The sequence below is a fragment of the Callithrix jacchus genome, chromosome 9 (genome assembly GCF_049354715.1).
Source record: "Callithrix jacchus isolate 240 chromosome 9, calJac240_pri, whole genome shotgun sequence".
Lineage (NCBI taxonomy): Eukaryota > Metazoa > Chordata > Mammalia > Primates > Cebidae > Callithrix > Callithrix jacchus.
Genome location: NC_133510.1, coordinates 9,519,132 through 9,532,317, shown reverse-complemented (window position 1 = coordinate 9,532,317; position 13,186 = coordinate 9,519,132). Strand labels below are relative to the sequence as shown.

The 13,186-nt window shown below is 42.5% G+C and overlaps 1 protein-coding gene across 4 annotated transcripts in view; it reads right to left on the bottom strand.

The window, feature by feature from the left end:
* The window catches only part of GRIN2B (glutamate ionotropic receptor NMDA type subunit 2B), a 435,739-nt gene that overhangs the window by 194,525 nt on the left and 228,028 nt on the right, over positions 1-13,186 (bottom strand). For 3 of the 4 annotated variants that reach the window (XM_035255286.3, XM_035255288.3, XM_054237956.2), the window contains exon 4: positions 3,508-4,106. In XM_035255286.3, coding sequence (XP_035111177.1) covers positions 3,508-4,106 — 599 coding nt within the window. Of the gene's footprint in view, positions 1-3,503; positions 4,107-13,186 lie in introns of those variants that run through there. The other variant, XM_054237957.2, reaches the window with a different exon arrangement.

Below are 13,186 nucleotides of genomic sequence, written 5' to 3'. Positions count from 1 at the left end.
TCTGGGTCCTGATAGGAAACTACATTAAAATATTCTCAAAACAGGCAAGGATTAGAGTCAAGAACTAGAAGAAGCTGTATTTGGATGGAGAGGAAGGAAAAGAAAGACAAAGGAGACAGGGGAAGGATGGAGGTATACGGACAGGGGAGATGTCCAGCAGGCAGGTAGATGCAGAACCCAAGAAAAGGCAGGGAACTGGGGCAGTCTGCAGATGAAATGCCTTAGTGGAGGAGTAGGTAGGTAAATTTGAAGATACTTCTTAAGCAGTACATTTGGGAAATCAAGTGAAGCTGGACTCCCTTTCTCTCTCTCAATCTCTCTGCTCTACACCGGTGCCTGAGAACTGATGAATAATCTACACTGTAATCCTTGTTCCCTGCAGGACTGCTACACTGGAGAAGACGGATATGGGCCTCTGCGGCCGTCTTGACAATGAGCTCTTGGACTGAGTAGAGCCACCTTCCTGGGTGGCCACACGGGAGCATCTCAGGCCTCAGAGACATGACAACAAAGGTTAAAACCAATTGTGATCTCAGAGACATCTCAGGCCTCAGAGATGACATTTACATTGTAATGTAACATAAGCCAAGCAGGAAATAACAATATCTGCAGATTGGTGTTTACCCAGCGGAAGTTTCAAGTTAAAAGCAGGCATTCCTGGATCATACTTTATGAACGTTAAGGTAACATTCACTCGATTTCTTTGTGTTGTTGGGCAGATGTTTTAGCCTCCGTAGTCCTTAACTCTTAGCTTTGGTTTTAAGTAGCAAACATTTAGGAAAATAATCTGAATCAGATTTGAATTTAATACTAAAAACAGTGGGAGGAAAACCAAATCTACAGAACTGAATCAACAGTACCTTCTTCAACGGAATCTTTATTATCTTGTAAAGACAGCAGAACAGAAAGGCTCCTGCAGAGCAGGTGTGCCCTGAGTCTTGGAGGGCACCATTCACTTCTCTGTGCCAGGCATTGTGTGGGAAATGGGGTCAGAGAAATGAGTGCAATGGGAAGGTCACTACTCTCACAGAGCTCACAGGGAAGGGAGATAACATAGCATGCCATTGCCACAGTTTGAAGAGTGGCTTTATCAGAGAAGTACAAGATGCAGTAAAGGCATAGAATGCCACAATGTTAGTCCAAGCCTCGGGAAAGACTTCCCAGCAGAAGTGATGCCCAAACTGAAGCCTGAGGGATCTGGGGAATGAAGCGCATAAGGCAGGTAAAGGCACATCGGCACATGCGTTTGGTGGGAAGAGGCACACTAGAGAGTAACTTTAAGGCAGAGAGAGGAAGAGCTGGAAGCAAGAGAGAGCATGGTGCTTTCAAAGAACTAAACTAAGTTCAGTGTTGCGGGAAGGTGGTGTGCAAGGCAGAGAACAGCACGAGAGAATTCTGGAAAGATAGGCAGGGTGTATGAGGCTGAAGACTTTTATAAACCATATTAAGGAGAGTGGACCTCATTATAGAGCAATGAAAGCCCCTGAAACGTATTATGCAGGAGAATGACGAAATGACATTTTTAGTTTTGATCACCCTGGCTGCAAGGTAGATTGAAAAGCAGCAGAACTGTGAGGAGAAAGATCATGTAAGAAGCCCTGCAGTAATTCCCGTAAAAAAAAACAGGCTGGGATGTTGTAGGGGAGATGAAAATAAGAACAGTATTCCAGAGGTGTGTGTGGGGGGGACTAAAATCCAGGGCAAACAGCATCGTTGACCATGAGGTGTCAGGGATAGGGAACCAAGGGCATCTGGGAAATTTTTATTTTAGGTAACTTTGTAATAGGATATATAATTTACAGACAGTGAAGATTTGGCTAGGAGAAGGTGGGAGACTAGTGGGAGAAGAGACAGAAGTTCAGCTTTGAACACTGTGAGTTCAAAGTGCCCATGGAACCCAAAGGAACATATCTCGCCACAGCTAAGGATACAAATTTAGAGCTCAAGGGAGAGGTTCCAGTCAGAAATGTCACTTTGGAAAATATACAGACATTAATTGTATCCTTGGGAATGGATGAGAAAGGAAGAGGGTCTAGGACAGAACCCTAAGAAGTGCCCATATTTAAGAGATGCATAAAACAGGGGTGTGCTAAGGATCCCCAGATGGAACTGGAGTAGAAGGAAGCCAGAGATGTAGAAGGAAAACCAAGATAATCTGTACCAAGAAAGCGGCAATACCTAGGGGTGATGGAAAGAGCAATGTCTAGAGAGTTGAAGGTGGAAGAATATCAAAACCGGATCACAAATATAACTACTGTGAATCTAGTTTGAGTTTCAACCCTGAATTGAAGCTCTACTCTGCAGACTGCAGCCCAGCTCCCTTCCAGAAGTTACCCACCCAACCTCCACTCTATGCTCTTTTAACATCCCAAGTACAGCTTTTAATATTTTATTTACTAAGCAAGATGGTGAATACCTGAGTATGCACATGGTTTTTCTGAATACCTTTCTGTACATCTTGATACAATTAAAAATAATTTCAAATAGATGTCCAAAACACTGTCGAGTGAAAGAAATCAAGCTACCGAACAGCAAATATTCTTATATTTCCATATACATAAAACTGTAGATTTATATCCAAATGCACATGCACAGAGAGATACCTAGAAAGATGTTCACTAATCGTTTCTATAATGATTATCTCCAATTAGTTGGATTTAAGATAATTTTTATTTTTAAAACACACTTCTTTGTGTTCTACTTAGTCTGAATTTTTATAATGTATATACATACAAGTTTTATACACATAATAAAACCATGAAAGTATAGCATAGAATCTTCTACCCCATACAGTCATTTAACACCCCACGGGGGATACGCTGCAGTCGTGGCTGAGTATGCAAGATGAGGCCTTGCTCAACAAACCAGACGAAGAGCAACCATAAAAGCCGCCTCTATATCAGCAGCCTCACCCTTAAAGGCAGAGGCTGAGAAGCAAGAGAGACAAAAACCAAGCCTGTTTCTTTAAGGAAAGAATCTCCTTCATATGCCTACAGATCCTGCATAACCTGCTCTCCGCTTTCTCTACAATACAGCAACATTCCAAAGGTAACTGGACTGGTCCTCCCTTATCTCTAAATCTCCTGCATCCTACCTAGTGATCAAGTGGTACCCAGGGATCAGAGAGGCCCAGGTTCAACTCCAGACTGACCGCTCACTTGCACCATGACTTTGGATAACCTATGCCTCCAAGCCTATTCTCTTGTATTGCCAAATAGAAACAATTGTTAAAACCTGACTGACAGAGTTGTTTTGAGGATTAAATGACGCCAAGCATGCAAACAGTTAAACACCTAACACACAGTAGGTGCTCAATAAGTGAAAGTTGTTTTGGGAAGGTTGCATCCAAAACACTACCCCCATCATGACCAACTGCCATGCCCAAGGCCAGGCTTCAACCTGCTGCCATCTTGAACTGTTCTCCCTGCGGTTTCCGAACTTCCAACCCCAGTCTTTGAAGCTCCCCTCTGATCTCCACCATCAATGTGCCCTCTGCTCCACACTCACCTATTTAGCATATTGGACTGGTAGATTCTCTTCTCATGGGTGTTGTAACAACTGCTTTTGGGCTCAGGGATGAAGCTGTGCTCGGACAGCATGTCAGAAGCAGCAGTGGTGATTATGGCAATTCCATCTCTCACTCTGGCGGGGAGGCCATAGTCCCACTCATCATAGGATACAGAGATGAGCCCAGTGGGGAACTCCGCAGGCACTGTGTCTGTATCCCCTGCCACCAGACTGGGAACGATCCATGTGTAGCCATAGCCGGTTAGCCCTACTGAGTTAGCCACTTCAAAGATGTAGGTGGCTTCTTCCTTGGTACAGTAAAGAAGAATGATGGGGCTTTGAAGTTTCTTGAGCTGATTCTGAATCTTAGAATCTCCATCATCCAGGGACATGTCCAGTAGGAGGACTTCCTCTAGCTCCCAGCCCACAAAGCTATTCTCAATGGTGCTGCGGATCTTGTTTACAAAGTCCTGGTAGCCAGGGAAATAGGTGGTGACGATAGAAAAGATGTACCAGTCATATTCTTCCATGATGTTGAGCATTACGGAAGCTTGCTGTTCAATAGATGGGCCAAACTGGAAGAACATGGAGGATTCATCCTAGAAAAAGAATAGGACAAAAAAAGAGAGAGAGAAAAAAATCAAACCAAAGATGGTAAATGGAGATTTTGAACCAAGTAGGTACAAAGATTTGTGTTCATTACTTATTTTTAAATATTTACGTTGCAGACATTTGCAATACCTTTCTTCCTAAAATTATCTCCTGGACTTCAGAGAAAAATTGATCTAGGTCCATGCTCTACTTACCTTGTCTAAAATCCCTGGGGCTACCACCAGATCCCAGGGAAGCTCCCCAAAATCAAATATGTTATATTTCTACAGCAAAACATATGAAGAATCACATAATGTAAAATAAAGGCTCTAAACGGCCTCATGTCAGTTCGGGTCAGGTTTTGCTGTTAAATGAGTTAAACACATATGCACATGCTAATGCAGACATATACACACACATACATACTTTCCATTTTTCAAGGATTTTGGATTTCTTGCCAGTGAATGTGTATCACTCGGTCACAGAGTGAATGATCAAAAAAATGTCATTGATCTACACATAAACCTATCTATGGAGGTGAGATAAGCTCAGTGGTCCAGAAGGTGAATGGAACTCAGGTGCAGGTATCACGGAGAAGTATGTATAGTGTGAAATTCAATCAGTATGTATGCTATAAACATGTAAATGTTAAATTGATAGCACATTCAGGTGGCTCTCTCACTTCCGCTCTGGTAATAAGACATGCAGAACTGAACACGGTTCAAACAGTACGCTTAACTGCACGTTAAAGGTGTTGCCATTTGAGCTCGTATCTGATTAAGCTTTAATGCAGACATAGAAGATACGCTCTCTCTCTGACCTACAGGACCCCACAGGTCTCGGTCTGATCTGGGTATTGCACACACACACACACACACACACACACACACACACACACCCATCTGTCACTTCTGAGCATCTTCTGATTCCTCCTTCCTTTCCAGGGAGAAGCCATTTTAAATGTCTCCCATTGTAAGCTGTGTTTCACCTGCTGCTCAGAGGTGTCAAGCCCTGCATTTTCTCTCTACCTTTAGCTAGATGAATGTGAAACCACAAAATGAACACCCTCTCAGCCCCGTCCTCCTCTCTTGACTATCTCCCCTGACTTCCTCCTCGGTAATGGTACCTCTTTTCTTGTTCTGTGCCCCCATGGCTCATCTCCATTTTATAACAATCCAGCTAACAAAACGGTGTCTTTTTCTAAGGGGCAGTTCCTTCTTATCCTCCAGTAAGAGCTTCCAAGTACAGTTACAAGAGACCTGGGCTTTTAAACAAAATTATATAGTGGTTTCTGGGTTCAGGAATATACTGTTGTGCAGCTGAGAAATTGTTCGTATTTTCTTCAGCACCCCTTATTGAAAAAAATACAGATTGGGAAATATCCAGCTGGTATCCGGAAATCCTGATTCAGCAATGAGAGCTGCCAGCCCCCTGGCTCTGCTTGGGATGTTTGTTCTCACAGCTTGAACTTTTCACATTTTCCATAGGCTACCCAGAAGGAAACCCTGGATGCCTGGTCATATAGGAGTAATTTTTCCTGCTAAGGGTGAAATGGTGCTCAACAGGGCTCTTTTTTCTAGACTTAAAGATACAGTTGAAGAGGAGTCGCATAGAACCATGCAATTCAGAAAAGCAGGGAGGGTGAGGTACCAAGAATGGGCAAGTAGAAAAAAGGCAATTAATTCAAAATAGAATAATTGTATCGTATGTATCTATTCCAAACCCTGGCCAGTCCCTGTTCCTGAACTTCTACCACATGAGGACAAGTCTTAGGCAAAGGTGACCTTGTCGTTAGGTTATATAATACAGAGGCGCTGTGTCCTGGCCAAATTCATCTGCTGAAATCCTAACTCCCAAGGTGATGCTACCTGATGTATCAAGAGATGAGGCCTCGAGGTGATAAGATCATGAGAGTGAGGCCTTCATAAATGAAATTAGTGCCCTCATTAAAGACGCCCCAGAGAGCTGCCTTGCTCCTTCCACCTTATGAGGACAGAACAAGAAGGTGCTCTCTGTGAGTCACAGCATGAGCCCTCAGAAGGCACCAAATCTACTGGCACCTTCATCTTGAACTCCCCAGACTGCAGAACCATAAGAAATAAATTTCTGTTCTTTACAAGCCACCCAGTTTACAAGTAGCCTGAAGGGACTAAGACAAGAAGTCTGGAACAACAGAACTTTATTCCAAGAATTATCAGTGGCCTATAGAGGACCACGACAGGAAAGGGAGCCCAGTGGCAGGCAACTCCCCTAGAATAGCTGTCACTTTAAAGAGATACCCATTGCTTTTCCTGTCATGCTTCCAGCCAAAGAAAAATTAGGGAATTCCCAAATGAGAAATACGATTGCATGAGCTTCCACAAGCCCCGTGGTTATAGCAAAGGGAAGAAACTGTCCAATATGCTTTAAGATGTACGAGCTTGGGATGAAGGGGATGCCAGCAGCAAACAGAGCAGGTCTACGGATTCTGTGACAAATGAACCGATCCTAACACAGGGAGGTCCTTGAACACGTGCAACGTTCACGTGCTATGAAACCACAGCTGGCTGAAATGCATAGCAAGAGATGCAAAAGTCACGGGGGTCCATAGTCAACGAGCTCATGTTAATGAGCTCAAATGCAAGAGAGAACCAACCTATTAAATACTAGCTTGGCCCTCCCCTCTGTTCGCCTTCTCTTGATACTCTCTCTCCCCCAGTTGCAAATGGCTCGTAAGGACACTGCCAGCTACTGTGTGAAGGAAGCCAATGCATAGTGAGAGTGAGAAAAGAGAAAAATGGATATGGCTCCATCATCCCCACCACATCCTTAGGCTACCTTCCATTTCTATTGTCCTCCACGATCTGATCCTTTTCCTGGCTCCTCCGCCCCCATCAATGCCCAGTACAACCATTTTATTTTGCCAATCCTTTATTAAGTAAGAATGCTTTAGGTGACCATTTTATCTGACATCCAAAGGAGGCTAATGAAGGCAAACAGAAGTCAAGAAACAGAAGAATAGCTTGGGCCAATGTTTCCTGGTATAATGAGTAATTCAGGAATATTCATTTAGTTGACACATCAATCTGGTGTACAGTGATCAGGAATGGGACGGCTCTTTTTCAGTGAAACTCTAGGCTAGCTCTAAGTTGCAAATGGTGACAGGCTTTGCAAATTATGGCCATAGCCACAAATCAAAGGGCAATCTTCATGTGTGCATAGAGTGGAAAGGACTGGTGGCCACACATCCATCTTTGCAGGCACCCAGCATGCAGTGTGATTACCACAAGTCATCGAGGATGAAGGACAGAGATATAATTCTGTTTGCAGCTCACTATGCTTCCCCACTTACATTTTTATCTCTAATGTCATTATAAAATGTCGACATGCAGGGGTCCTTGGAGCAGTAACCTCCTAGTGAAGAGTCCCTGTCGAATTTATTACCTGAATGTACTTCTTCAGCTCACCTCAAGAGCATCTTTAACACATTCCTGAATAAAGGGCCATCCTAACAGAGATAAATAAGCAATACAGGAAAGGCAGAATTATACACCAGACCCTAACAGTCTAGAACCATAATGTGGGACCCCCATCACTTAGATGTTTGTGGTGTTTATTTGTTAATAAGAAGCAAAAAGAAGTGCTTTCCATCTTGTTATCTGCCTCAGAAAATAACTGCCTAAAAAATTGGCAGTACATAAGATTCCTCTTCTGCATCATCCGGGTCCCTTACCGATCCACCTCATAAATAAAGAATTAAGTGTCCCAATGTCTGGCAGTGCCCCTAGCAATAGGCTCCCACCCAATCCCTTTGGGTTCCGCCTCAGCTGAAAAAGCCTACTTCTCAAAAGCCACGTCCCTTTCCCGGGGGTAAATGGCACTGAATGACTGGCTGACATGGGTGTAAAGACTTCTTGCCCTAACTCTGGACAACTCCAATGGGTCAGTTTAGCTTCAGAATTCCCCCACAGGATTTCTGGAGCGTCCACTAATACTGCATCACACCTGCACTTCTTGTGTGCAGTCTTATCCAATCTTCCCTTCCCGCTCTCAGTGTTGATCTCAAGAGCACCCTCTAATAAGCCCCCTGCACTGCACTCTAACCTCAGACTCAGTCTGCTTCTGTGGGGATTTGACTCTATCCATTTTCCCTTTTTCAATATTGAAACGAAATTGCTTCAAACAGAACATATCTATTTTCAAATACTGAAATGACTTATTTGGTAGAAAGACAAATCTTTGCCCATTAAATTCAGAGGAGACGAGAACTGGCAACAATGAGTAGAGGCATTAAAAGGTATTACTGGGCTCAATGGGAGAAATGCATTTGTAAAAACTACAGGTTCTTAAAATGGAATGTGTCTCATAAGGTAGTGAGCTCTCTGTCACTGTAAGCATTCTAACAAGAGCTGGATTATTATCTAACAGAGGGCTTTTCCCCAGTACAAATTCTATGATTATCCTTAAGGCCAAGTTCAAATGCCAGGTCTTTTATGTATGTCGCCTTTTCTAACTAGCACTGGTCAACTTAATTCTATATCCCCTGGGCTTTTATCACATTTTGCACATAACTCTGTCATCATACATACACAGTAAACATGCATACTTGCCTTCTCCCACTAAAAATGTTTGTTTCTCAAGAGTATAAACTACACCTTGTTCATGTCTAGATACCTAGGCGACACTTGAAACATTTTTCTAGTGTTCATTGTATTAATTTTGTAGAAGTTTTGTTTACTGGGTGGAAAAGCAACTGAAATGAATTTGATCATCTCATATAGTTTCCTATTTTTATGCTGATAGCACATATCTACCTCATAGAAATAAGGCAGGCCTGAAACGTTCTACCTAAACTATGCTTTTATAAAATGTGAGGGGATCCCTGTTGTAGCCGGCCAGAGGGGCAGAAAAGGCTATAGTCACTTATTTACATCCCTTTGTAGCAAACTCCTTGAAAGTATCATCTATACGCAGTTCCCCCGATTCCTCTTCTCCCATTCTCATAAACTGACTCCAATCAGACTTTCACCCCCCACCACTTCACTGAAACTCCTCGGGTAAAATGCAGGTGACTTTGCTACTGACAACGCCAATGTCCATTTGCAGTCTTCCTTATCTACCAACGACATTTGATGTCCATCCAATCCCTGCAAAAGCCTGCTCAATGGTACCACTGGCTCTGCCTCAATCCCCCAGTCTAATGCTCAACAAATAAGAGGGATGATCTTTTGTGAACTTAAATCATAAGATGTTTTTCTCTACCACAAATCCTCAAAGGCTTCTCAAACAGCCAGCACCCTTGATTTGGAACCCCTGTCGGCCCTCAGATCCCAGACCCTCACTCTGCTTCATGCAGTCTGATCTGTCTTGAATGGGCTCACACATTGTTGCTCCAGGCCTTTGCTCTAGCTGTTTCTCCTGCCTGAAACACTTTTCCTCCAGCTATCCAGGTATCACACACGTACCTCTTCCGTGTCTTTGCTAAAATCTTGGCTTCCCGACAAAGTGTTCTCAATCCTGACCACATCATGGAATACTGAAGCTTGTCCTCACTTGTCACAGGCATGTCCGATCCCCTTACCCAGCTTTGCTTTTTCTTTTTCCCACAGCATTTCTCACCATCTGGTGGACTACATGATTACTTGGTGTGTTTATTATGAACTCACCTGCCTCTTCCCAACTAAATGTGAGTTCCGGGCGGGCAGGGATTGGTATGTGTTTGTTCATTGCTATGGCCCAGCGCCTAGAATTGGGACCTGGCCCATAGGGTGCTCTCAGTAAATATTTGAATTTTTAAAAATGGGGTCATGGATGTCGCAAGCAGACAGCTCTCAAATCTAACTTATCTTTAAGTGGCTATCCAACTGTCGTTATATTTTTCCAGCATCTCAAAGTCTCCCACATTATTCAAATCTCAGTACTGTATAATACCAAAGGGATTATGATCCTGTTAGGACACAAGTATAGTTGCAGATTAAATAAATCTGGTGTTCCTCCTAGTCCCTTTCCTATTATAGGAAAAAAGAAAATTCTCCTTCTGTTCTTCAAAATTTAGTTCTTGAGGAGGATCTGTGTCTGAAAAAGGCTAGAACTGGTAGGCTTTCCCTGAGAGTCTCTCCACCAGATTAAGGCAGGTAAGGGTAGAAATGATGGGCTAAGAGGCCAGGGTTACCCAGCTGTCCTGAGAACCTCTGAGTACTTCTTCTCCACTTCGTCCACATCTAGTACAGAGGACAAGCAGAATATGGGAGACAGAAATCTCTTTCTTCTCCCCACATAAGGGGAAATATTTTCCTCTACTCACCCAATCCTAAATCACCGTCTCCTTTGATGACTAGAAATTCTGATATCATACCATCATTTTTTCTAGTGACTAAGGCTGGAGTTAGTTCCTTAGCATGGCTTTGGATAGTGTCAGAGTTTCGTGAGCAGTGCCTTGCAAGATAGGGAAAACTTCGGATGTTCTCCAGCCTCACCATTAATCAAAAACATAATGACTGAAACATACAATGAAAGTGTATTGATGGAGAATCATGATCTTTTCTGCCTGTTAAATGCCAGAACTATTCCTTTCTTTAAACCCTTGCATACAAAGGAGAACATTCTGAGTTTTCAAAAGCCCATGAACAGAAATTCAAGCAGATCTGGCGAGTTTAAGAGCCACTCTGGATAACTAAACAACTTCTGCAGAAGCTAGCATTCTTTTTCCTATTTGTTCTTTCAGAAGATAATTGTCCTTTCTACTTGAATTTGGCCCCATTTTCCTCCCTGACTGAGTCTCTCTTTGGATGTGCTTTAATAACCAAATTTAAGCCACAGTACAGAAACAAACTAAAGATATTCATTCACTTTGAGAATGTCTACAAGGTTCTTGATATTCTAGGTCACAGAGACAATTTTATAGCCCAAAGAAAGCAACAGGAAGGGTAATACGAGGAGAAGAAGGAACAGGCAAATTCCCCATCACTAAGACACCCAGATGAATTACAGAATTAAAGCAAGAAAGCAAATGGCCTGGAGGACAGCAAGAGCCCCTCGAGAATATGTTTGTGCCCTTTTGTAAGGTATCAGGACTGCCAAAATGTTAACAAGTCTGTTTCATTTCATCTTCAATTACGATTCCCCTCTATGGTCTGCCCCATTATGCAAATCGAACCTACTCTCAGATGGACTGACTTGTATTTTTATTAAGAGGTTCCTTTCTATAAAAGAGCAAGCTGACAAGTTCAGCAACAATCAGGTTCCATGACTGAATAAAGGTACTTTTAAAGAAACACAAGGGAAGAAGGCAGGAAAATAGGAAGGGCTGGAAGAAACAAAATGAATAGAGAAAAACGTGTGTGCATATTAAACTACGTGTTAATTAGGTAGCAGGGTCATCAGTATCACACTAAATTTATTTAGCCAAATGTATAAAATCAAGTGTGGTCAGCACAAATATAGATCTGGGCGTTTAGAGAATGAAATGAAAGGCATCGTTAAACTAAATCTAATAACCAAAGGCAAAACGGATCATTTCTTATTAGGTATGAAATACTAAATCCAAAATTGCCTTACGTCATCAAAATCATCTTATTTAACTTAAGCCGAAAGGACAGCATCTGCAAAAGAGCTGTGATCGTTACTAAGGAGCAGAGTTAAGTACAAGCCAGCGATGGCACTTGACGTACTAGCAGCATTTTTCAGAGCAAAGATGTTGACATTCGTCTCAAATAAATTAACATTCCCATCTCTCCAAACACATTTGATCAGAACATCACGTTCATATGCCAAGGGGAGTAGAGAAGCGGAAGGATAGAGAAGGCATTTTCTATTTGATTAAGTATGAGTGCTAGTACCTCATATGTTGCTGAAAATAACACAAGCACTGGTTTTAGATGCAGTGATCTTGCTTATATACATGGGTCTCTTCAAGGGATCCCTCAGAAACAAAAGGCTCTTTGCCCTTCTGTCCCAGCTCGATATGGAGTGAGAGACTAGGCATGGCAGAGTTTAAAACGTGGATCAGTAATGCTTGTGTGGCCATGGATTAACAAGCAACTGTTTCCAAAGTTTGAATGGCTAAATCCAGAAAGAAGTTTTCTGAGAAATTTCTTTTTTTTTTTTTTTTTCCCCACCAAACATCCAGCAATGTGTTTTTCAAGATCTCTAGATTGGAAAACTGATCACTACTTCCTCACATATAGCAAAGTACGGCTGTTCACAATCAAAGAAGCTTTGAATTTATTCACATCTCCCAAACCAATTTGGTCCTCCATCTAAAAGAGGCAATGAATTTTGAAGGGCTCCAGAAATGAAAACAAAATTGCATAGAGGCAGATTAAAAAAAAAAAATCCTCAACAACTTGTCAGCATCTGCGATTCCCAGCTTCATTCAACTATAAGACTTTGAACTTCGGTAACCAAGCACGGCCTTCTGATCTTTAAAGCAGGATGGGCCAAGTACTGTCCTCACCAACACCATCTTGTAAAGCTGGCTGGGCTGCTTTACGCCCAGGATTTGGTGCACTGATTATGAGCGCGGCTGGGATCAGACATGGCCACCCAGATGAAGCCTTTCTTTTTATGTGCCTCCCATGTGCCCAATGCAAAGGACTAAATCACTTCCTCATGTCTTGTTATTCCAGACTCTAGTGGAATAATACATTGAGAAGCTGCCTAAATCCTTGATGCTGGGCTTCCTATATCTACAGAAGCCAGCTGGGGTCTGATGCATCTACCCTTTTCCTGTTCTATACAACAAGAGGATTAGTGCATTATTAGCGTCAACACATCTGTGTTGCCTTTTTCCATGACTCTATCAAACTCCTGCATACCCACACTAGACTGAATCCCAACAAGGGGGTTATCTGTTCTTAAGTAGGGACTTGGAGCTTTGACCTCCACCCTGTGTCAGGCAACCCCATGGCAGGGTTAAGTTCAATCTTTCCCAGCTTTCTGACTCTCCCTAGGCCCTGGCCTGCAATACAAATTGTGTTCAGTGTTTGACTGGTTGTATCCAAGTTTATTTGAGATTTTGTTTGCTTTATACTGAAAAATGCTCTCCTTTTCCAGAACTAATCAACTCTTTCTTTTATGGTGGCTCAATTATGGCTGCCAGTTATTAGCA